General features: G+C 37.9%; 1 protein-coding gene across 1 annotated transcript in view; it reads left to right on the forward strand.

Moving 5' to 3' along the window:
* Slc2a13 (solute carrier family 2 (facilitated glucose transporter), member 13) overlaps positions 1 to 26532 on the forward strand; it is a 352717-nt gene that overhangs the window by 83173 nt on the left and 243012 nt on the right. Inside the window, exon 5 of the mRNA XM_013033472.1 lies at positions 2767 to 2975. Coding sequence (XP_012888926.1) covers positions 2767 to 2975 — 209 coding nt within the window. The remainder of the gene's footprint in view (positions 1 to 2766; positions 2976 to 26532) is intronic.

The raw sequence follows: 26532 nt of genomic DNA on the forward strand, positions 1-26532 counted from the left end.
GAGAGGACAAGAGGGGGGAGAGAGACAGAGAGAGCGAGAGACAGACAGACAGACAGACAGAGAGAAAGACTGGTGAATGAAACCTAAAATCTTACTCATGCTAGGCTGATGTTCAGCCAGTTTTCTTTCTGTTGTCTTTCTTTCCTTCCTTCCCTTTCCTTCCTTCCTTCCTTTTCTTTCCTTGCTTTCCTTCCTTTCTGTCTTCTTTGCAGTATTAGGGCCCTGTGCTCTTGCATGAACTCGCTTACTGAGCTACACTGCCAGTTTAGCATTTTGGAAATGGACTTTTACAGACTTTTCTGCCTGTGCTGGTATTCAATCTAGGTCTTCGCCTCCTAAGTAGCAAGGATTATAGGCCTGAGCGCGCGCACGCGTGCGTGTGTGTGTGCGTGCATGTGTGTGTGTGTGCATGTGTGTGTGTGTGTGTGTGTGTGTGTTTTGGTCAGTCATGGGGCTTGAACTCTGGGCCTGAACGCTGTCCCTCAGTTCTTCAGCTCAAGGCTAGCGCTCTATCACTTGAGCCACAGGGCCACTTCTGGTTTTCGGAGTGGTTTATTGGAGATAAGAGTCTCACAGACTTTCCTGCCTGGGCTGGCTTTGAACCTTGATCCTCAGATCTCAGCCTCCTGAGTAGCTAGGATTACAGGCGTGAGCCACCACTGGCGGGCTCTCAAGTTTTATAGCAGTACAACACTCATTTGCATAATAGGTTTGGTCATGTAGTTAACAAAGGAAAGGAGAGGAGAAGAGGCCAAAGAGATGTAGTTTTTTGAGCTGACCTCACAGGTTATCATCTAGATAGAGACTTTCCCAGAGGATGTCTGATTTTTGTCTATAGTAGTTTGGCTGAAAGGAATTTCCATGCAAACAGGTTTGCAGACCTAACTAATGCAAAAGAGTTGTTGCATCAATCACAATAATTTTCTCTGTAGCTAATATATAAAGTTTAGATACAGAGCTGCTTTAATATCACTTCTTAAAACATTTACTAAGGACCTACTCTATGACAGGTACTTTAGTAGGCCTACTAAAGTTTGTTATAATACAATATAAATTGAGGTTGAGAAGTACAATTAAATTGACTTTAAAAAACTGAATTCTTAAACCTTGAACGAAAAAGCTCAGGAACAGGACCCAGGCCCTGAGTGCCAGCACCAGGACTAGCACAAAACAAACCAAAACAACAACCTGACTTCTGTGAGCACAGGATTTATTTTGACTCACAATTTCGGAAGTATTAGGCCATGCTCTGTTGGTCTGTTCCTTAGAGATTATGGTGTGATAGTATATTATGGCAGGCGCATGTTGTGAAGGAAATGGTTATGCATGTTGAATGGCCATCAGGAGAAAGGAACTGGGATCCCAGTGTCTCTAGGGCATATACCCAGTGACCTAACTTCCTTCTATCAGGCCTGACTTCCTAGAGGTCTGTCACTTCCCAATAGTGTCATAGGCTGGCAACCAAGGCCTTTACAGGATACTTATCTCAACCATAGCAACCCTATGTTGAGTGTGTGTGTATGTATGTGTGCCAGTCCTGGGCTTGAGCTCTTGGCTTGGGCACTGTGAGCTTTTGTGCTCAAGACTAGCATTCTGGGCTGGGAAGGTGGCTCAGTGGTAGAGCGTTTGCCTTGCATTCATGAGGCCCTGGGTTCGATTCTTCAGCACCACATAAGCAAAAAGAAAAAAGCCGGAAGTGACGCTGTGGCTCAAGTGGTAGAGCGCTAGCCTTGAGCTGAAGAGCTGAGGGACAGAACCCAGGCCCAGAATTCAGGCCCCACAACCGGACCGCTCCTGCCAAAAAAAAAAAAAAAAAAAAAAAAAAAACAAGCATTCTACTACTTTGAGCCACACATCCATTTCCAGAATTTTGATAGTTAATTGGAGGTAAGGATCTCACAGGCACAGGCATTTCTGTCTGGGCTGGCTTTAAACTATGATCCTGAGATCTCAGCTTCCTGAGTAGTTAGGCTTACAGGTGTGAGCCGCCAGTGCCTGGCTGAGAATAATTTTAAATTTCAATCAGTTATGAGCTGGGGCAGAGGGCTTGCTTAGTGTGTGTGATGTACTGATTTTTATTAGCAAGGTGGGGCAGGAAGAAGACAATTCACCCATCCATCCACCTTCCTCTGTGAACTGAAGCAGAATCCATCTACTGTGACCTGTAGAATCTACTAGGATTTTGTGTCTGATCAATTCTTTGGTATAAAATGATTCATGATGATCAGCTTTTTAAAAATAAAAGTAGAAGCTCTGTTTAGAAAATAATTCACAAAACATATATACCACTTAAAATATACAGCTAACTTATTTTAATAGATTCACAAAAATTGATCCAGGTATATATTGGGATACAGTGTTTTCCCATCTTTCAGCCATTTTGTTGCTTAGAGATAAAAGTCTCATGGATTTTTCTCTTCTGGATGACTTTAAACAACTAATCCTCAGATCTCAGCCTCCTGAGTAGCTAGGATTACAGGCATGAGCCAATGGTACTCAGCTACATTGGTGTTTTTTATGTCTTTGTTTCAGAATATGTATTTATAATGGTGACTTTTGCCTATTTTATGGTAATTTATATGAGAGGAGTATTAGATTTTTCTCATTTTTTGATTTTTAGTTCAGTATGAAAATACCTATTTTGAGGTATGTGTGCATATAATATATGGCAAAAAGAAACATTAGATATTGTTGTGATCAACATAAACAAAAATGTGTGGTAAAGATTGACTGAGTACTTACATGAGTGTGAATTTCTTGTTCCAGGTATATGTTGGGACTTGCAGCAATTCCTGCAGTTATACAGTTCTTTGGCTTTCTCTTTTTGCCTGAAAGTCCTCGGTGGCTAATTCAGAAAGGACAGACACAGAAGGCCCGTAGAATATTGTCTCAGATGCGTGGTAACCAGACCATCGATGAGGAATATGACAGCATCAAAAACAACATTGAAGAAGAAGAGAAGGAGGTTGGCTCAGGTATGTGGATATTTGAACTTAACAGGAAGTTTAAAAACCTATAGTGGGTTTATTTAAAAGTTCTATTTTTTAGTATTACTTGATATAACTAAAGAATATATAATGGTTTTATGTATATGACCAAACTACAATGAATAACTTTTAGTAAAGGCAAAGCACTCTTATAATGCTACTATATGGTACTATTTCATGTAATTACTATTTTCATATTTTTACTATCTTTCACTTTTTGTAAACTAGATATACTTGGCATAGTTGTCATCTTTTGTGTATTTTTCGAATACATAATATATATAAATTGCTTAGGTATAAAAATATATTCACATTATCGACCTTTCAGCTTAATTTCAAAGGTCATTCTGTGAGCTATTGTCAGAATACAGAACCTCAATAACAATACAGAGTACTTTGTTTTCATGTTTGCATTGATTTCCATACTGATTGTTATAAAGAATATGGACTACTTCATGTTCTAGATAAAGAAAAAGAAATTTCTATTTAATATGTGAGAATTTATTTTCAGAGAATATACTGTGTAATAATTTATAGCAAATTCTCAGGCAATGTTTATAATCTTGACAGTCTGATTTATAAAAGTAAATTTGCAGGATGTAAATATGAATAAAGGTAGAAATTTTTAAAACATTTTTAAACGAGTTAGTTTACATTTTCCAAATTTCTATTTTAACTGCCTGGATCTTCCTTTTGTCTCTACTTTAACTGACAGCTCTGATGGAGATACTGATTTATAGTCAGAATATTTTTTTTTATTCTTGAGGACATGCTAAACAAACAAACCCCTATTAAAAATACATGATGTGGCAAACACAGGTGTTAGGTATGACCAGTCATTTGCTCCTACTACAGTGGACTTGAATGTTGTCTTCTTCCATGGATATAATGCATACTGCTGAAGCAGATCCTTGTTTTGCAGGGTTAGTGCTAGTTACTAAGAGGCTCAGATGGGAAGATCTCTTGAGAACAGGAGTTCAGGACCAGCCTGAGAAACATAGTGAGATATCTCCCATGTTTGCTACATACAACTTGACTTAACTTTATGGGATTCAGGCACCACAGTAGCCTGATGGTATTACTTTATTGCACACACCAAAGTCCTAACTGTAAGTCTTTTATACATGAAGGTCATTTTAGATACTTTTCAATATCTGCTATGTGGCTAGCAGGGTTAGCTTTTCTTTCTTCCTTTTTTTTTACTATGCCTGTCCTGGGGCTTAAACTTGGGGCCTAGGTGTTGCCTCTTAGCTTTCTTTTTTTTCAGTGCTGATGTTGTACTCCTTGAGCCAAAGCTCTACTTCTGGATTTATTTTTTTGCTGGTTAATTGGTGGTAGGAGTCTCATGGACTTTCCTGCTTGGACTTTGAACCATGATCCTTACTCTCAGCTTCCTGAGTAGTTCGATTATAGACACCTTTCTCAGAAGCAGCTTTTACAGACGGCCAACTTACTTCAAGCACAAGAAGAATTTTGCTTTTCAAAATAATTGACTCACTTGAACAGTCTATTATTTCTAATAGTATTTTAAAAATTATTTAAATTACAAATAATTTTTTGCCCTATCTAAATTCCTATCTTTGATAGCTCAGTGGAGTGTTTTGTTTTTGTTGTTGTTGTTGTTGTTGTGTGGCTTGAACTTAGGGCCTGGGTATTGTCCCTGGGCTTTTGTGCTCAAGGCTAGTGCTCTACCACTTTGAGCCACAGCTCCACCTCCAGTTTTCTAGTGGTTAATTGAAGATAAGAGTCTTTTCTCTTTTCTACCTGGGCTGGCTTGAAACTGCATTTCTCAAATCTCATCCTCCTGAGTAGCTAGGGTTAAAGGCTTAAGCCACCTGAGCCCTGCTTAAGTGTGTATTTTGTAGTGCTTCATGTGCTAATTATATATGAGTGGAAAACTTTGAATTTCACAGTTTTGAGAAAATTCTAAGTGTTATTTAGAATTTTGTTTTTATTTATGTGAGATAAAGACAATTTGATTTACTTTTTTAAAAGGCCTATTTAGAGGTAATGGATATCACTGATCTTTTCTACAGAGCATTAGCATGTAGCGTCATTTCACACCCGTAAGAAACATCTGGTTGGCCTAGCCATGCTTTTATTGACAGGGCACTGATTGAGTTTCATGGCTACTGGGAATATATAACTAAATAGACTTTGTAAAAATTTGAATCTCATAAGATGGCAGTTCTTTTTGCTTTTGTTTTTATCAGAAGTCTCAGGGCACTATTTCTTGGGAATAGATAATATATAACCCTATTTATCATTATTGCTTTATTATATACACATTTGGATAGTTGGTTGATTTTGAGATCGGGTCTTTCTATATAGCCCTCAGTAATATTGAATTCTCTATGTAGCCCAAGTTGGCCTGGAATTCTCTATATATCCAGATAGTCTTGAGTTCTAGCTCCTCCTTTATTAGCCTCATCACTGCTGGGATCATAGTTGTATGTCATCATATACTTGGTTTGGACAAGTTCTTAAAAATACTATAATCTTATTTATTTAAATTTTATTATGGAAAAATAAATTTTATTATGAAGTAGTTGTACAAAAAGGTTACAATTTCATAAGTCAGGTCATGAGGACAATGCATCTTGATCAGTGTCACCCTTTCTATCATTCTTTCCATTTTTCCCACCACTATTTCACCCATAATTTAGGCCATTTTTTTCCTTTGGTGCCAGTACTAAGACTTGAACTCAGGGCTTGAGCGCTATCCCTGAGCTTTTTTGCTCTAGGCCAGTGTACTGTCACTTGGGCCACAGCCCCACTTTTGGCTTTTTGGTGATTAATTGGAGTTAAGAGTCTCATAGACTTTCCAGCACAGGATCCTGAGATCTCAGCCTCCTGAGTAGCAAGGGGCAGGTGTGAACCACCAGCACCTGGCTTCGGTCTTATTTTATGATTAAGAAATATGTTTAGTACATTTAGTGACAGTTATTTGAAGGCTGAGATTGGAAGATCTTTTTTAAAATTTTTATTTTGGTTTTTTATTGCCCACCACTCTGTCATGTGCATTTCTCAGCTTGATTGACATGAACTGAGAGTTTTAGGTCATCTCTTGGGCAATCAGTTGGACAGGGTATGAAAGTAGGGCTGTTCATTATCACTAGAGATGAATCTTAATCTGTTAATTTTCTGGGCATGAGAAGATGAGAGTCTTTATCAGGAGCTTTATTGTTATTATTGTTAGTTTATTATTTCAGAAACAATAATTGTCTTTAACCAGGATAATAAAATCAACCAATTAGAAGTAGGGTTTTTCTGAAGACATCTTGGGGAAATACCTGGGAATGAGAGTTGTGTGCTCATACACTTTATGCTGGCTTGCTTGATCATACTAAATCAACTTAACTTCATGGTAGAAAATAAGAAGCGAATTGCTGGTTTGACCTGAAAGGAAAGCAAAAGCTGCCACCAGCCAGGCATCAGTGGCTCACGCCTGTAATCCTAGCTACTCAGGAGGCTGAGATCTGAGGATTGGGGTTCAAACCCAGCCCAGGCAGGAAAGTCCATGAGAACCTTATCTCCAGTTAACCACCAGAAAACTGAAAGTGGCACTGTGGCTCAAGTGGTAGATTACTTGAAGAGCTCAAGGACAGTGCCCAGGCCCTACAACTGACCAAAAACGCCCCCCTACCAAACCAGAAACAAAAAAATGCTGCCATGGCCCTGTTATGGACACAGTTTCCCTAGATCCCTGCCATAGGAGCCATTTCAGCAGTCTTTAGGAAAGGCCTCAGATGAAGTGCCACACCTGCCACCTATTTCTCTTCTCTACACAGTTCTTTGTTTTGTTTCTGTTTTGGTGCCAGTCCTGGGGTTGAAACTCAGGGCTGTCCCTGAGCTTTTTTTTTTTGGTCAGTCATGGAGCTGTGGCTGATTGATTTGAAGGCTAGTGCTCTGTCACTTGAGCCACAGCTCTACCTCCAGCCTTCTCAGTGATTAAAGAGTCTCATGGACTTTCCCAGGCTGTCTTCAAACCTTGATCCTCAGATCTGGGCTTTCTGGTTAGCGAGGATTACAGGGGTGAGCCATTGGTGCCTGGCTGCACTGGGGTTTTAAAATAGAATCAGAGGAGGAAAATATGAAGAAGGAAGAAGGTCCCTCCTATAGAAACATGAAGATAGCAATGTGTGTGACACTTGCAGAAGGCAAGGGGAAAGGAGACAAGAGGGTGGTTGTCAGGGTAGTACACAATAGGACAGGGAGGGAGGCAGACATGGCATATGTAGACAGACTTCAGACCTTGGGACAGTAGGGGAGTGCCTTTTATAATCCTGTAGGTTTATTGTATCATGTGTTAAAATCCTGGGGCAGAGGATGTTTATGAGTTACCTGCCATGTTAAAAAATAGGTATATATTTTTTTACAGGAAGAATACTAGCTAGAAAGTTTGCTTTGCCTTTTGGTTCCTTAGAAGCTTAATGTAAATACTAGTATATTTACCTACACATGCATGCATACAATATATTTGTTTACTTATACATATAGACACACAAACTATTTTTTTTGCAGTGCTAGGGATGGAACCCAAGGCCTCATTTATGCTAGGCAAGCGTTGTATCACAAAGCCACACCCTTCCAATCCTCAAATCTTAATAGTTAGGCATTTATGAGAAGTAGCATGCCAGAGGCTTGTTGAAATTAAGCCTCGTCCTAATTTTTGCTAGGTGCTGCTTCAGAAATATTCAACCCAGCAAGATTTTTACATTGTGCAATTTTATCAGCTAATGAACTCATTAAACCAGGCAAATGTTGGCTCTGTTTTGCCTTTGATGAAGCGCTTAGTCCCTAGCCTACAAAGGAAGAGTGTGATAGGAAGGGGAATTTATTCAGGATCTTTCCATGAATTCATTTAAGAACATGATTTGCTTTACCTTCAGCTCTTCAGGGGTCATGTTTATCATATACAGGAGCGGAAGGCTGTATCTCTTTTATTTTTTCCTGTAGTAATTTTGCAATTAGGTCATCAAGTCTTCTCATAAGTCATTTTCTTTTTCATTTTGCTTGTGGCCATTTCAGCAAATCCTATTTTGCAGACTGGTCAGAGAGGGCAAATATTTATCATATTTTGATGGGAATTTTTCTGTAGTTTCTTGAGATATCCAATTCTGAGTAATGACCTTGCAATTGAATGCTCATTGTGGTTGACATCTGTTGCCTTGAGAGGAAAGCAGTCCTTTCTTCCACTGTTTCTCATGGGTTGCTTTTATTTTGTTCATGTGAAAGGAAGTACAGTGTCATCTGACCCAAAGCAATGCATATCTGTCATTTACTAGATGAACTTCAACTTGCTGTTGACAAATCATTTCTTGACAAGCTGACCCATAATTTTCTGAATATTAGCAAGGAAAACATTTCTATAATAGAGAGGTTATTGCAAAATTCCAACAGTTTTCTCAGTGGGAGGTTGTTACACATACATGGTTGACTCAGAAGGTCAAATAGAATGGTGTTCATTCTCTGTGTGTGTATGTTCATTCATGTACGTGTGTGCATGAGTGCGCCCACACATATATATATATATATGCCAGTACTGGGGCTTAAACTTGGCTTATTCATAGAATGCTGATGCTCTATCACTTAAACCACACCTACACTTTTGGCATTTTACTGGTGAACTGGAGATGAAAGTCTCATGGATTTGTATGTCCGGGCACAAATCTTGGCTTCCTTCATAGCTATGATTATAGGAGTGGGCCACCAGCACCAGACCAGGATGCTTTAATCTGTTAGTCTTAGTTCTGTTAAATAACAATGTAATGGCAGGGCGTCAGTTGCTCACACCCTGTTCTGTAATTCTAGCTACTCAGGAGGCTGAGATCTGAGGATCTCAGTTCAAAGCCAGCCTGGGCAGGAAAATCCAATTAACCACCAGAAAACCAGAAGTGGCACTGTGGCTCAAGTGGTAGATGCTCACTTTGAGTTGAAGGGCTCAGGGACAGAACTCAGGCCCAGAGTTTGAGTCCCACAACCAACCCTCTCCACCCCACCCAAAAAAAACCCACACAAACAAACAAAACCAGTATACTAAAGCAATATATACTCTATTCAGTTTGTAGTAAAGCTTTCCTGTTTTTCATAACACATGATGACTTATTTAAAATCAACAATTTCATCCAATATGGCTTTAAATAAAGGTTGCCATCGATTTTCTAAATCCCCAAGAGCGATTTAAAAAATCTTAAGCAGAACTGGAATAGTTCTTTGGTTTTTACATTAAAGTATCATTGACTTCTATTACATGGAGCTGAAGAACAGCACAGAGATTTCCATTTGGTGGTCTCATGGGAGAATGGAATGTTTTTCAGATTATTGGTAGGCTTTCAAACCATTTTTTCTTGTCTTATTAAGTACATAGGCAGTACTTCGAGGGTGTATATTTCTATTTTCTTAGATGTTCTTAAACTTGAGTCTGATAAAAATCCGTGCTAAAACAACTTTGGTTATGTCAAAGATTTTTTTTCTCCCCAACTCACTGTGAGGTTCAGACTTTCAGTGCTCTGTATTTAATACAAGCAAATAATGGGAGAAGCATAAAAATCTCCAAAAGACAGATATTTCACAAAGAATCCTTAATTCCTGAGTTGTTGCTTCAGGGTAGTTCATTCCCAGCATAACACAAGATCCATTATTCAGTACAGGTAATAAATAGTCTTTGTAAATAAAACCATGACCTGGTGATTTTTTTTCCTCAAGATAACACAAATAGCTTTGCCCATTAAAGGTTATCTAATCTTCAAAGGAAGTTAGAGGAACATTCTGAAACAAACTTAATTTTTTCTCCCACTGTCCAGGGAAAGGGACCTGAGTCTGTCTTTGGTGTTGGGACAGTTCTGTTGATGCACCTGACAATGAGCTGTGCCATGTCCTATGTGAAGAAACTTGACATGTCACATCTTCTCAAATATTTCTCATAAATCCTCAAAACTGACTCATGCCTAAAATCTTAGCAACTCCGGAGACTATAATCTGAGGATCACAGTTCAAGGTCATCCAGTACCAACAAATCTCAGAGACTCTTATCTCCAAGTACAGGTGTGGCTCAAGTGGTTGAGTGCCAGCCTTGAGCAAAAAAAGCCAAGCTGGAACATGAGGCCTTTAGTTCAAACCCCTGTATTAGTGCGCATTCATGGACATACACAGGAGCATGTGTATACATGCACATGCATGCACATACACACAATTTCCCAACCTTCTCACTTTTCACTCTTATTTTAAATTAAGCTGTTTTTCAGAGTTAGTCAAATAGCATTCATTTTCTTCCTCTGCTTATTCTCTTTGCACTCCCTCTAAGCTGTCTAAGCTATCTTTTCAACCTGTACCTTAGGAGAACCTTACTTACTATAGATCCTGTTTCAGTTAACTTACTAACACCTACATTTTGTAGGTTAAATGTTGTAGACTTTTGTTAGGAGGTATGTACTTGCCCAGTTAATCAGGAGAAAACTCCAGGTCTCATGAAGCTAGAATTACAATCAATTTTTGTATTGGTGGCTTATATTTTAAAGTGCTTCCTTGAAAATAAAAGGTATGACTACACATCTTTCTAGATAAACTGAACCTTCAAAATTCTGTCCTTTGAGGTAGGTGCAGATGACTCATGGTAATCCTAACTACTCAGGAGGCTGAAATGTTAGGATCATGATTTGAAGCCAGCTTGGGCAGGAGAGTTATAAGAATCCAATTAAACACCCCCTCCACACCTCCTTATAAAAAGCCCAAACTGGAGCTGTGGCTTAAATGGTAGAGTATTAGCCTTGAGCAAAAAAAGCTCTCAGAGACTGAGTTCATGCCTCAGGACTGGCACAGTTTTTTTTTTTTCTTTTAACTAAATCTGATAACAGGTTCTTTCTTAATGACTTTCACATCCACTTTATATTTTTTCATTTAAAAATCATTTTATTATCATTATTATTTTTAATTATTTTTAAGATAAGATTTCTGTGAGTAGTCCAGGCTAGCTTCAAACTGAAAATCATCCTGCCTCAGATTCCCCAGTACTTGGAGTACCCTTTACAGCTAACTTTATAAGATAGCAGGGACCTTTTGTAGTAATTTATGTATTTATTTATGTTTTTAGGAATGTATGTATGGGTGTGTATTTGTATATATTTGGTGCTAGTACTGAGACTTGAACTCTTCTTTTTTGCTCATGGCTGGCACTCTACCACTTAAGTCATACCTCCAGTTCTTTTGTAGTACTAGTGTAACAGTCATTTATGTTTGAATAATAATGAGGAGCTGCCAATAAAAGTAATTCTTAAGTCAATGCTTGTTTCTGTAAATGCTAGTCATATATTTTCTGTTTCGAATATTTTTTGGTACATTTTTTATTGTAAAAATACTGTACAGAGGGTTTACAGTTACATGAGCAAGATAATGAGTACCCTTCCTATCAAGCATTGTTGCTTGATCCTTTGTTTTTCACCTACCATCCCTTCCCTCAGACCTCCACAACTACCCCCTCCCCCCTTCCCCCCTCTGAAGTTGTAAAGTTCATTTTCAACTAGTGTCTCTTACATCTCATTGTTACAGTGGGATAACCTGTATCCCTATTTAAGCATTTTCAGTTTTTTCCTTCCCCTCTCCAAATTAGAGAAGTGTATATACAAGATGCAGGGCCCCGGCATCAAATAGAGTGAAAACGGGTTATACCTTAAGGGAGGAACATACGAAGAAACAAACAAAAATCACGTTACACTATAAATACATTAGAAATAATAACAAGAAAGAAAAAACATTTGTGTCCCTATCTTGTGGTTCATTTTACTTAACATCATTTTATATGGTCATATGTACATAGCTTGTCCTACACATGTACTAGTTATTGCAAATAAGGGAAACCATGGGACCTATGTTTCTTTGGGCCTGGCTTACTTCACTTAATATAATTTTTTCCAAGTCTTTCCATTTCCTAACAAATTGGGCAATGTCATTCTTTCTGATGGAGGCATAGAATTCCATTGTGTATATATACCACATTTTCTTGATCCATTCATCTACTGAGGGGCATCTGGATTGGTTCCATAACTTAGTTTTGTGCTGGTAGCCTTAGTATGGCCTTGTTTGTGATCATTTGGGTAAATGCCCAAAAGTGGGACTCTTGGGTCATAGGGGAGCTCTATGTGGAAACTCCATACTGCTTTCCAAAGTGGTTGAACAGTTTACACTCCCACCAACAATGCAGTAGGGTTCCCTTCTGTCCACATCCCCTCAGCATCTGTTGTTATTAAAGTTCTTGATCATAGCTGTTCTAACTGGGATGAGGTGGAATCTCAATGTTGTTTTGATTTGCATTTCTTTCATGGCTAGAGACATTGGGCATTTCTTCATGTGTCTATTGGCCATTCTTATTTCCTCTTCAGAGAAGTCTCTCTTTAAGTCTTTAGCCCAGTTATTATTCGGGCAGTTGTTTCTTTGAGGATTTGTTGTTGGGGAATTTAATTTTTTGACTTCCAAGTATATTTTAGATACGAGACATTTGTCCATTGTATGGCTAGCGAAGATCTTCTCCCAGTCAGCGGACTTTCTATTGATCTTGCTAGCTATGTCCTTTGCTATGCAGAAGCTCTGCAGTTTCATGCAATCCCATTTGTACAACCTTTCTTTGATTTGTTGTGTTTCTGGGTCTCTATTAAGAAAATTTTGGCCTGTGCCAAGGAGACCTAGGGTTTCTCCTATTCCTTCCTGTAATGTTTTCAGGGTGTCTGCTTTGACTCTTTGGAGTTGATTCTGGTACAAGGTGATATATAAGAATCTAACTCTAGTTTTCTACAGGTGATTTACCAATTTTGCTAGCACCATTTACTGAAAAGGCTGCCTTTCTTCCATTCCATTTTTTTAGCTCCCTTATCGAAGATTAGGTGGCTATAAGTCTGTGGGTTCATTTCTGTGTTTTCAGTTCTATTCCATTGGTCCTGAGGTCTGTTCTTGTGCCAGTACCAAGCTGTTTTGATTACTATGGCTTTGTAGTAGAGTTTGAAATTTAGTATTGATATTCCTCCAGCACTGTTCTTTCTGTTAGGAATTGTTTTTGCTATTTGGGGTCTTCTATTATTCCATATAAATTTCTGGATTGCTTCTTGTATTTCATTGAAGAATGAGGTTGGAATATTGATAGGTATCTCATTGAATTTGTAGATGGCCTTGGGAAGTATTGCCATTTTCACGATGTTGATCCTTCTAATCCAGGAGCATGGGAGGTTTTTCCACTTCCTAAGTTCAGCTTTGATTTCCTTTTCCAGGTTTTTAAAGTTTTCATCATAGAGGCCCTTTATTCACTTCTTTAGTTAAGTTTAGTCTTAGGTATTTTATTTTTTGTGGGGCTGTTACAAAAGGAATTGCTTTCCTGGTTTCAGCTGCGCTCTTCTCATTGTTGCTATACAGAAATGCCATTGATTTTTGAGGGTTAATTTTATACCCTGCTACTTTGCCAAAGTTTCTAATCAGTTCAAGTAATTTGGAGTCCGTGGGATTCTTTCTGTTTCGAATTCTTAACCTAAATTCCTAAAAATTAGAGATTCTTCTCTGTATTGTATGAGGAAAGGGAGGATCATTGAGTGGTGAGAGAGAAAAGGGAAGAGGAGATCCGAGACCCATGCACTATCTTGTAAATCTTACTCCATTCCACGCTGCCAGCCTTTTAGCTCCAGCCACGTAGTCCTTTGTCTTGTGGAAGAAGTGAAAGAAAAAAAAAAGTGAAAAGAGCTCAGAATCTATTACCAAATGTTCTCAAGGATGTCCTTTTTCTTAAACAAATTCAGAGAAAAGACTTTTTTAAATTTAATTTTATTTATAAGGGTGATGTCAGAGGGGTTACAGTTATATAAGTGTACAGGTAATGAGTACATTTCTTGTCAAACATGGTTACCCCTCCCTTGTTTTCTCCCAGTTTCTCTCCCCCGCAACTGTTTTTCAAGTGTGCAAAGTAGAACAAAGCCTTAACCCTGAAAATCAGTTGACAAAATAATCCAGTTGATTCCACCTTGAGGATGTATTTTCAGTTTCTTCTTATCCATCCTTCTGCCACTGAATGGAGTAGGATCTGGTGTTTATCCTCCTTTGGTTCTGTGTGGTTCTAGTGTCTGCTCTACCATCCAGTTTCCACATGGCCTCCAGATTTTCCATCTCAACAGTAGAGGATAATATCCCCATTCTCTTGAGATACACATTCCTTTAGTTATTAAATTGCCTTTACAATCCAGTGTTGATTAGATTGTTGACTAGGATATTTCATTAGAGTCCAGATACTATCATCAGACCAACAGAGGAAAGAAAAAGCTCTCAGTGCCCACTGAAGGCCTCCTGATTCTCAGGGAAGAAGTAAAGGATGTGTGTTGGATCTGAGAGGGTAGGATAGTGTCAGGCCACACCTTGAGATGCTTCAAAGTTCTTGAGCATCACTATTTAGTCCAGTGAGTCCTGCAAAGTAAGTGTAATTGTTGTAGTTATGGTAATTCACAAGAAGAGTTATATTGAATTTAGGAATCATAACTTATTCATGGTTTTCCCTGGGCTAAGAAAGAGTTTTGATACTTTTCTCCATTAATATAATTTAGTATTAAGTTTACTTTTGTAGCCTTTTTTAAAAAAGTCTGGAATAGAAATGCTGAGGGTTTCTTCCTGCTTAGCTTAATAGATGATGGCATTATATTTTCATTGTGTTGCCCAAAAGTAGTCAGTCTACAAATTAGGAAAAAATCATATTTCATCATTTAAAAAATAAACTAATGAGAAGGAGCAGCAATGACATTTTAATTGTGCTATTAATAAAATAGGTTTGAAGTTGGCACCTCGCATTACTTTATGCTAGGCAATTTATTCTGGTAGGAAAGTACTTAGCATTTAATAATATAGCCTTTGTTGCTTTTTCATTTTATTTACTTATAAAATAATGTTTTATGATATTTATATACATGTATATAATATGCATTCATCTTAATCAGTTCTCTCCACCACCATTCTTGATTGACCTCTTTTATTCTCCCCCTACACCTTTCCATGCAATAGTTCTCCATTTAGGTTTGTATCTTTTTTTGTATTCATGGATTTATATTCAGCATATAAGAAATATGGGATTTTTGTTTTTCTGAGTCTGGCTTATTTTGTTTAAGATGATGGTGTCTAGTTCTGTCTATTTTCTGCACATGCCCCAATTTCATTTTTCTTTGTGGCTGAATAAGACTCCATTGTATGTGTCTACATTTTCTTAGTTCATTCACCTATTGATGGATATCTCACCTCATTCTATAACTCAGCTGTTGTGAATTATGCCACAGTAAACATGAGTGCGCAGATATTTCTATTGGCTTCTGACTTAGTTTTTTTCAGGGATACCAACCAGAAGTGGTATGGTTGGGTCTCTGCCTCCCAAGTAGCTAAGCAGGAGGCATTGTGCTGGAATATTTTTAAGGCATTTGAGGACCATCCATACTACTTCTCATAATGGCTGCACTAATTTGTATTCCTACCAACAGTGGGTAAAGCCTCTTTCCCCACTACATTCTCAACAGCATCTGTTGTTTGTTTTGTTGATGATGGCCATTCAGATTGGAGTGAGATGGAATTTCAATATAATTTTGATTTATATTTCTTTTATAGCTAAAGATAATGAAAATTTCTTCATGTGTTCACTGGTCATTTGTACTTTGCTTTGAAAACGATCTAATTCATTTGTCCACTTATTTTATTATTCTGTGGTATTTAATTTCCTGAGCTTTTTGTACATAGCGAGTGAAGACTTTTTCCCATTCTGTTGTCTGTCTCATCACTCTGATAACTATTTCGTTTGGTGTGCATAAGCTTCTACTTTGATGCATTGCTATTTGTTAATTCTTGCTATTATTTCCTGAAGCAATTAGAGTCCCATTTAAGAATAGTTGCCTATATCTACATCTCAAAAGTGTTTCTATTGATTTTTCTGCAGTAGTTTCAGAATTTTAGGTCTAATATTAAAGTCTTTTATCCATTTTGAATTCATTTTTGTACAAAATGAGAGACAGAGCTAATTTCAGGTGTCTACACACTAATATCCAGTTCTCCCCAACAGCACTTATTTAAGAGGCTTTTTTTTTTCTCCATTGAGGCATTTTCTCTGTGACTCTCAGGCTTTGGAATTTATATAAAAAACTAGATGGCTTTAAGGTCTATGGCCTTATTTCTGGATCTTCTATTTTATTCCATTAGTCTTCATGTCTGTTTTTGTACCAGTACCATGCAGTGTTTGTTACTATGGCTTCGAAGTGTAATTTTAGGTTAAGTTTTGTGATATTGTATTGCTCTTGATTGCTTTAACTATTTGGATTTTTTTGTGCTTTTACTGTATGGTCTTTGTTGTAGCTACTTGTCTGTGCTGTTTGAGTGCAAAAGTAGACATATAGTATATAAATGAGTGAGTGTGGCCTGTTCAATAAAATACAAAGTTTATTTTGAACCTATTTATGAAAACAAGCAGCTGGCCAGGTTTAGCCTATATCGTTTGCAGACCCTTTCTATTTTATTTTCAATTAAAATTTTTTTACTGTTATTATAAAGATGATGTACAAAGTAGATACATTATACAAGTCAGGTAAAGATTACAATTTTGGATGTATGTCACCCTTTCCTTCCCTATCCTAGTTTTTCTCTTCTGTCCCCACCCATAAGTTATATAGTTCATTTTCAACACAGTGTCTAGTGAGTACCACTGCTGCATTACCCTTTGTCCCTTCATTTCTGTGCCTCTCCTTACCTTCCCACAGACACATAAATGACCAATGACCAAACAAGATCTTTTTCTTTTTTGCCAGTCCTGGGGTTTGAACTGAGGGCCTGAACACTGTCTGTGAGCTTCTGCTCAAAGCTGGCACTCTGCCACTTGAATCACAGCACCATTTCTGGCTTTTCTGAGTAGTTTATTGAAGATGAGAGTCTCATAGACATTTTGCCCAGGCTGGCTTCAAACCACAATCCTCAGATCTCAGCCCTCTGAATAGCTATGATTACAGGCTTGAGACACTGGCACGCAGCTCACTGACCCTTTTTAAAATCAATCATTAAATACTTCTAATTGTGCTTCTCAGTTTTACTGAGCATCATGTGGGATGCTATTCATTTTTTACCTTACAAAAAGGAATACTAACTGGTGCCAGTGTCTTATGATTGCAATTTGGGGCCAGCCTGGGCATGAAAATCCATGACACAGGCTGGGAAGGTGGCTCAGTGGTAGAGCGCTTGCCTTGCATGCATGAGACCCTGAGTTCGATTCCTCAGCACCACAGAAGCAGGAAAAAAAAAGCCGGAAGTGGCACTGTGGCTCAAGTGGTAGAACACTAGCCTTGAGCTGAAGAGCTGAGGGACAGCGTCCAGGCCCAGAGTTCAGGCCCAAAATCCATGACACCTCCCCAGTCCTGGGGCTAGATCTCTGGGTCTGGATACTGTCCCTTAGCTTCTTTTGCTCAAGGCTAGTGCTCTACCACTTGAGCTACAGTGCCACTCCTGGCTTTTTCTGAGTATTTTTTATTGGAGATGAGTCTCATAGACTTTTCATCTCAGCTGTCTTTGAACCACAGTCATCAGATCTCAATCTCCTGAGTTGCTAAGATTACAGGTGTGAGCCACTAACACCCTACCCTGTGAGATTCTTATCTCCAATTAAAACTACCAAAAAGCTGAAAGTGGAAATGTGGCTCAAGTGCTAGAAGTGCTAGCTTTGAATAAAAGAAGCTCAGAGACAATGGCCAGGTCCTGAGTTCAAGCTCCAGAATTGACACCAGAGAAAGAGAAAGGCAAGGAGAAAAAGGCGGGGGTGGGGGGGATATAATGAAGCTTTGTGGGTATGTTATTTACTTGTGGGTGTTTCTTGTTTGGCTTCTGTACAGAAGGTGAAGTTGTATGGGTGTGTGTGTTCCTCTGCATGTATACATTGTGTGTTGTTTCAGAATAACCTGTGAGGTATTCTGCAGGGAAGCCACTGACTAATTGAAGCAATTCTACTCAGGAGACAACTGCTCAGAACACACAGCTTCCTGAAAGACTCAGTCATCTCTATCTCTGCATGGTCGCAGTTTAATGGGTCTGTCACAGCATGCTCACATTTGGTTCTGTGGGACTCCAAGACAGACAAGGTTCTGCAGCAAGAGCTGGGTCCCCCTCATGAGATTCTGAGGCTGGCTACACTATCAGATCAACTTGATCCCTTGTTCACACAGAAACAGCAATCGTAGCTCTCTGTCCTTGCATTGCAGTCAAAGCAAGGCTTTATACTTTGTGCAAGACAGCGCAATATACACTAGACAATTAGGAAGATGATTTTATAGATGCTACTGCATTAATAAGGAAAAGGTTCATTAATGAGGAGCTTTGCAAAGAAGAGAAAAAGCCACTGGGGTTCTGAAGAGCAGTGCAAGGAAAGGTGGAATGAGTTATGTCAGAAGAATGAGAAGGCAGGATGCCATCATGCTGCATAGCTCCTGAGCACATTGCTGATGCATCTCTGTGGCAGGCAGCATCAGTTCCTGCCTCTCCTACTGGTTTGCCCCTACATATCTTTGTATAGGCCCTGCTCACATTAATATACTTAATAGATATTTCTCTGACTTTCTGTGCATGTGGGAGGGATGGAAGGGGGTTGTTCATCATTGTTTGGATTCCTGAGGTTTGGAGAGGAAATGGAGTTCTAATAGTATCAGGCTCTTTACTTCTGCATCAGTTAGTTATCCTGAAGCCCCAGGAAGTGACTGCAGAGAAGGCAGCTAAATTAGTGCACAGTGCACACCAAGTATCTGTCAGATGACCCTGTTTTCAGGAGCACATGGATTTGCTTAGAATCTCACTGTTGTTTTACATACACTGGAATGAACATTTTCTTCTAGTTGGTGACATGTGTCCAACTAAGAAACATATTTCTGAACTCAAATATTTATATAAGTACAATGATTTGTGCTTTGTCAGAATTAATTTTGGACCAAATCCTGTGAGCGTCCAAATCTGGAAAGTACAAATTATGAAGTAATGAATTAGTCTTTCATTTGTAAGACAGATTCCAATTCACATTGTACCTTTTTTTTGGAGGTATGCACCCTCCCAGCTGTAGTAGGAGCCTGCTTTCTACTATGAAAGTGTGCCTAGGAAATCCATATGACTTTGCACTCAACTAGAGGTATAGTTGGCTCAGACCTCCCAGGCAAAATGCTGTCTTGATTGTAGAATTGGACTCAGAATCTTAGATGCAAATTGTTTTTTGCTTTTTTTTTTTACTTCTTCTATTTACATCAGACACACTGCAGGAAATAATTAGAAAAGTATTCCTCAAAAATATTCTGTAACTGGGCGCCGGTGGCTTACACCAGTAATCCTAACTACTCAGGAGGCTAAGATCTGAGGATCATGGTTCAAAGCCAGCACCTGCAGGAAAGTCCATGAGACTCTAATCTCCAATTAACCACCAGAAAACTAGAAGTGGCGCTATGGCTCAAGTGGTAGAGTACTTACCTTGAGCTGAAGAGCTGAGGGACAGCACCCAGGCCCAGAGTTCAAGCTCCACAACAGATCAAAACAACAACAAAATTTTCTGTGGGGGAATATTTTGTTGTATTTTAATTTTTTGGCATAGATGATCAGAGCTTCGATTCACAAGAATTGCTAAAATACCAGATGCCATCATTCATATCATAATTTGTTGGATTTTTCTATGTTAAATCTTAGCAGTCCTGTTGAACATTCATACAATTGATTAAGGAGTAGTTTCATTGAATGTACCTTTTATAATTTAAACTTTATGTGACTTCATATGAATAACACACAGTCTTTTACCATGTAGGGCATTTCTAATAAAGAGGAATTTAAATTCTTACTATTCCTAAATAAAGCTTGAAAAACATTCATATGAATTTCCTGGTTTCTCCTGTTTAGCAGGTTTTTCTTTTTTTTTTTTTATTTAGTATTTTATCTTAGAATTCTGTAACAGCCCTGAGAAATAGTTACTGTTATGATTACATTATTGTAGATATAAGAACAATAAGGCTTGCTTAAGTTTTTTTTCATAATTTGATTTGGCAAATAAGTTGCATCAGTCTTTTTGCCTAATAATTAGTTAATTTGACTTCATTTTCTTAAAAATACTTAATATATTTGCATAATAAAAATATATTTTAAAGTTTGCCTTAAAAAGTGCTCATTATAGTTTTATATGTATTGTGTATTTTCCTATTCAGATGGTAGCCTATTGTTTTTCTAAGGCAGTTTTTCTTGAACTGTCGAAATTTATCACATCATCCTTTTTTTCTTTTTACAGTACTGCAGTTTGAACTTGATAGGCAGGTAATGCCTCTGGCCCTTTTTTAGTAGCTGAGATGGGTCTACCATTTTGTTTCTGTTAGCTTCAACTACAATCTTTATATTTATGCTTACTGTGTAGCTATGCAGGTGTATACCACCACATCTAGCTTTTAGTTGGTTGAGACGGGATAGTCTCATGAACTTTTGGCCCAAGATGGGCTTGAACTATCCTCTCTAGCTCAGTTTCCCAGACAACCTAGAGTTACAAGTGTGAGCCCCCACATCTGAATAATACTTTTAATAGTTGTCATTGAATAAATTGAGCCTCCCTTTTATGTCTGTTATTAACTCCTCCATTTATAGTTCATGACATGTTAAAATGAGCTCCCAAGGAAATTTTTTTCTCATTTCAGGAAGATTTTTATTTTGTTACTATGTAAAAGATGACCAAGCAAGCACCCATACCAGAGGAGAGAAAGTTAATAATGAATGAAGGTTGGAGTTCTTCAGGCAAGGTTTATCTATAAGCTGTTTAAAGTGTTTTAAAAGTACTTAGTAAGTACTTTTGCTTAGTAAGTACTTATGCTAACTCAGTCAGTCTAGATTCTGAGAGTTTTCCAATAACTATGGCTGCCATTTGTGCATTATTTCTGCTACTATACTGAACTTATACATCCTGATACTGTACTAAGCTTATTATATGTGTAACAATATAATCCCAACAACTGAGGCAAATACTTTTAGGATCTCCATTTTACACATGAGAAACAGACCCTCAGAAGTTAGGGATGTCACAGCTGGCAAGACAGTAGGACTTACTCTAAACAGTTGTCTTTTACATGAGCTACAGTCCCTCACACTGAAGTGAACAGGGGTCCCTATTCTGATGGAGCTCAGTCACAGCTGTGCAGTCATTCACTTAGCCAATACACTGTCAGCTGGTGTCAGTAAGACTGACATCGCTTGGGGTGGGGGTTAGGGAGTATTGCTTAGAAGAGTAGGATGGGTGACCACAGACCTGACTCAGAGTTACAGATAGACAGCAATGGGATTACAGTAAGCACACAGTAACAAGAGACTTAAGTAAAATTGTCAGGAGATGAAATCATATAAAGTGTTGAGTAGTTTGGTAGTTGTTAGCAAGTACCATCGTTTTTGTGTGGTCTTCTATGTGTGTGTGTGTGCGCGTATGCATGTCATTCCTGGGGCAGGAATTCAGGATTTGGACACTGTCCCTGAGCTTTTCTCTCTCAAGGATAGCATTCTACTACTTGAGCTACAACTCCACTTCCTGCTTTTTGTGGGGCAGTTTAACAAAGTAAGAGTTTCATGGATTTTCCTACCCTGGGTGACTTCAAACTGTGATCCTCAGATCTCAGCCTCCTGAGTAGCTAGGATACCAAACATTAACCACCATCTAGCTTGTACTTGTAGTCTTTTGAAAATAAGTACATTAATGCAAATTGCAGCATTTATTTATTTATTTTTGTGTTCCGCAAGTACTCTATCACTTAGCTACATCTCCATGCCCCAGTTAGTTGTCTTTCTTTTAATGATTCATTTAAATTTGAATGTCTAGTGAATAAAAAAATAAATAAATTAAATAAATTAAAAATAGTTTAAGCAAGTTGTTTAAATAAGGATACAGGTGGACCCGTTGCAACAATGAGAAGTACAAGTTGTCATGTCAAAAACGAACTTTACAACTTTGGTTGGGGGTGGGTTGATTGGGTGGGGGGGCGGGGTGGGGGGGAAGCTGGGAAGGGATGGGAAGGGTAAACAAAGGAGGAGGCTACAATGCTTGATAAGAAATGTACTCACTATCTCGCCCATGTAATTGTAACCCCTCCTTACAGTATTTTCACAATAAAAAAATTAAAATAAAAAATAGTTTAAAATAGTAAGGAGAGTTTTCTTTGTTTCTTTATTCAAAACTTGGAGTGTCCCTTAGAAAAATCTAGTTTAGGGGCAAACAAAATATGCACTAGTTGCCTCACAAAATATAATGTGCCAAAATATATATAGGATGCCAGAATCCTTTCTAGCTTCTATGAAGAAATATGTGAATCTCTCTTTTTCTCCTTCCCTCCCTCCCCAGCACTGGGAATTGTACCTATGGCCTATGTGTGTTAGCAAATGCTCTACCACTGAGCTGCACTGCAGCCTACGATGTGAATCATATGTAGTCTGCTATGCCCTGTGCATTTTGAAGGTTGGAGTGAAGGTTAAGTGGTAAAGCATCTGCCTTCAAAAAGAAGTAGGAGAAGAAGGGAGGAAGAAGAAGAGCACAGCAGTTAGACAACTGGTCAAATTAATTAGAACAGAAACTGGTAAGAATCAAATTTGCATCTCCATTGACAGCAGAACTTGCATTTTATTCATCAGTGTAGTCATTTAACAATGGGCACCTAGAAAATGCTATATTCTGGTTTCCATGGTATGGGCTGGATAAATAAAATATTAAACCAATAAATAATAAAATAGTTCATACAATGAACTAGTCAGCCAAGAAAAGAATGGAAAGCTAATTTATGCAGATTTATCATGCTTCATTGATGATTTAAAAATATTCAAATAATAAAAATGCTACACACAAAAGACCACATATTGAAAGATACAACATCTATCTGTCTGTATCAGTCAATCATAGTTTTTGTTTTTGAGGTAAGGTCTTACTATGTATCCCAGGCAGGCTGATCATAAGCTAACCTTGATTTATCTTTTAAGTGTACAAGCATGCATGATGAGTATATCTGAGCTAAAACACTTCCTATGTACACAAATGGACTACAGGTGATTCTGTAAGGGCCCAGGGTATAGGGGTACAGGCAAGCAGAGGTCACAAGAGGTCCTGACCACCCACAAATGCTTTTAAGTAGCTCCCACTGTCTACAGTTTGGTGGGCTCAGATGCCTTTAGTTTATTCTTCATTGTCTCTTGTATTTTGTTGTTCCATATTTGCTGTGTTCTACTTTGAAATCGGGGAAACAGTGAGAGGTTCAACTAGTAAATCAGTCTTAGCTCAGGCCGGCCTTAAACTTGAGGTCCTCTTGCCTCCGTCTCCTAAGTGCTGGGATGCCAGGAATATGCCATCACACTCAACCTTACAACTCTGATAAAATATCCGGAATAGAGCAAAAAGTAGAGTCTGATGTAATTAGTGGTTTTATAGGATTTGTATAAGAAATTATGTATATGGCAATTTGATTTTAGGATAATGAAATGTTCTGGTATTAACATAGTAAATTTCATACAACCTTGTGAATATACTGAAACCAGGGAATGTAACCCTTAAAATGGTGGTATTTATAGTATGAAATTATATCTCACGAATAAAAATGCAATTTCCTTCCAGTTGAGTGCTAGCATCTAAGACTTGGATAGTGTTTTTTAGTCCTATTATGTTACTAAGGACAAGTTTCTGAGCTTTTAAAATGGCCTAGTTTAATTTTCTGATATTAGCTCTATAAAAATATTGTTGAGGATAGAGGATAGGGGTTATTCTTGGTGCAGAATTAGCATCTCATTTTTGAGGCAGAAATACTAACATGTGCACTACATGCAAAAATATAATCATGTTAATTTATACTTGTGCTACTAACATCAAAATCAAGTCTATGCCTATGAAGTAATTTAGTCAATTCAATCAGAAGTAATTTTGGTAAGAGATGACATGGTTCAAAGTTGTGAATTAACAAGTTGAATTTAATCACTTAATAATGAGGGAATTGCTTGGGCACCAGTGGCTCATGCCTGGAATCCTAGCTGGTCAGGAAGCAGAGATCTTGAGGATGATACGAAAGCTACTGCTTCTCCAGTTAAATAGCTGGAGAAGTGGTTCATGTGGTAGAACACCAGCCTAGCAAGCATGAATCCCAGTACCAACAAGGAAGCAATCAAATAAAAGCAAGCAAGCTGGAATTGAGGAGTTTTAAATCAAATTTTAAAATGTTTGCTAATTAACACACAATACTACATATTCCTGGAATGTGTTGTGATAATTTGACACACAAATATAGGATACAATGATCAAATTAGGTTAGTTGGCATATCCATTAGCTTAAGTACCATTTCTTTGTGTTAGAAACATTCAAAATTTGTTCTTAACTATTGTGAAGTTATGGTAAATTTTTTTATTAAAAATTTTTTTATTGTAAAGATACTGTACAGAGGGGTTACAGCTACATGAGCAAGGTAATGAGTCCCTTATCTATCGAGCATTGTTACCCCCTTCTTTGTTTTTCCCCTACCATCCTTTTCCTCCCCAACTCCCCCCCCCACAAAGTTGTAAAGTTCATTTTCAATATAGTGTCTTGTACATCTCATTGTTACAATCCTTATTTCAGCATTTTGTTTTTATTAACTGTAGTTACCCTACCATGATTATAGAATTGAGCACTCCCATCTATGGATACCTGATAACTCTTTTCTCTCTTCTTTCTTCTCTTTTCCCATCCTTTGGTAACCATGATTTTACTCTCCATATATTTGTGAGATAAACTGATTTGGGTTCCACGTGTGAATGAGACCATGAAGCATTTCTCTTTCTGTTTTACTTAATAGAATGACCTCCAGGGATCTGCCACATTGCTGAGCTTTTTTATAGTTGTCTTCCTTTTTTTGTATATTCCACATTTTCCTTAGTCACTCATTTGATCATTGACACTTAAATAGACTTCTTTTTTTTATTGTTATTGTAAAGGCAGTATACGGGGGGGGGTTACAATTACATAAGTCAGGTAATGAGTATATTTCTTTTTGAACAGTGCCACCCCTTCCCTTGTTTTCTCCCAGTTTTTCCCTCCCAACTGCCCCCCCCAAGTTGTATAGTTCATTTTTCAACCTAGTGTCTAGTGAGTATCACTGCTGCATTTGTTAACCCTTTATCCCACCATTTCTGTGCTTTCCCTTACCCTTGTTGTGAACCATACCACAATAAACAGAGTGAAGCTGTTCCCTTGAAAGCTTTTCTTTGGGTTTCTTTTCCTTTGGATATATACCTAGTAATGGCATAGCTGGAGCATATGGGACTTCTCTGTGAATGTGTGTATTGGGTATTTTTCTTAGTGGAATCTTCATACTTTTTATATACTGACTGTGCTAAATTACAATTTCAACAGAGTGTGAGAACTTGACTCCCTCCACATCCTTGACACCACTTAATTTATTTTGCAAGTCTTTTTGCTGATATACCTTACTATTGTTTTGTTGTACATCTTCCTAATGTTTAATGATTTCAGCATTCTTTATCTTTCAGCCATTTGTATATCTTGTTTTTGTTTACCCATAGTTCAAGTTGTCTTAGAAATGGCTTTGTAGCCCAGGCTACAAAGTCGTGATCTACCTGCTTCCATCTCCTAAGTGCTGGGATTATAGGCATATACAATCATATTTGACTGCATGTTTTCTTTTGTAGAATAGAAAGTCTATTTTATGTCCTTTGTTCATTTTTTTTGGATTTTCTTTTCTTTTTTTCTGTTCAGTTAATCTGTTTATATATTCTTTATTCTTTGTAAGAAATATAGTTTTCAAGTACTCTCCCCTTGTGTGGCCTCTTCACTCTCTTGGTTATCTCCTGTACTGTGCAGAACCTTTTTTGTGTGATATAGTCTTACTTCTCTGTTTTTTGTTTTCAAAGCTTGTGTCTGGGGAGTCTTGCCTAACAAAACAAACAAACAAAAACTTACACCAGTGTGTTAGAAATATTTCCCTTATATTTTCTTTTAGTAATTTTAGGCATTATGTGGAAAATAATAGATTTTTCAGTCGATTTTCATCTAAGCTGAGAACTATAGGGATCTTGCTTTATCATTCCATTTGTGGACATCTGGTTTTCCCAGAATCATCTGTGTAAAAATGTTCTTGGTATCTTTTTTCAAAATCATTCGGCTGTAGTTAGGTGGATTTATTTCTGGGTTCTCTATTGTTTTGTATAGAACTCTGCTTTTATGCCATACTATCCATGTTGGTACTATAGCTTTCTAGTATCTTTGAAGTTAAGTAGCGTGACACCTCCAGCCTTGGTGTTCTCTCTACTCACCCCACTCCCTCCCCTGATCATTTTGGTGGCTATTCCGGGTTCTTTGTGGTTCCATACATTTTTGGTTATGCTTTTTTTCTTTCCTATTTTTGTGAAAAATGCTATTGAACATTTGAGAAGGATTATGTTAAATGTATAGATGGCTGTGGCAGGTATCTTAACAGTATGAACTCTGTGCTCCATGAACCTGCAATGCCTTTCCAGTATTGGTATGTTGAGTTTCTTATATCAGTTTTC

This window comes from Dipodomys ordii, unplaced genomic scaffold, assembly GCF_000151885.1.
Source record: "Dipodomys ordii isolate 6190 unplaced genomic scaffold, Dord_2.0 Scaffold170, whole genome shotgun sequence".
In the NCBI taxonomy this organism is placed as follows: Eukaryota; Metazoa; Chordata; class Mammalia; order Rodentia; family Heteromyidae; genus Dipodomys; species Dipodomys ordii.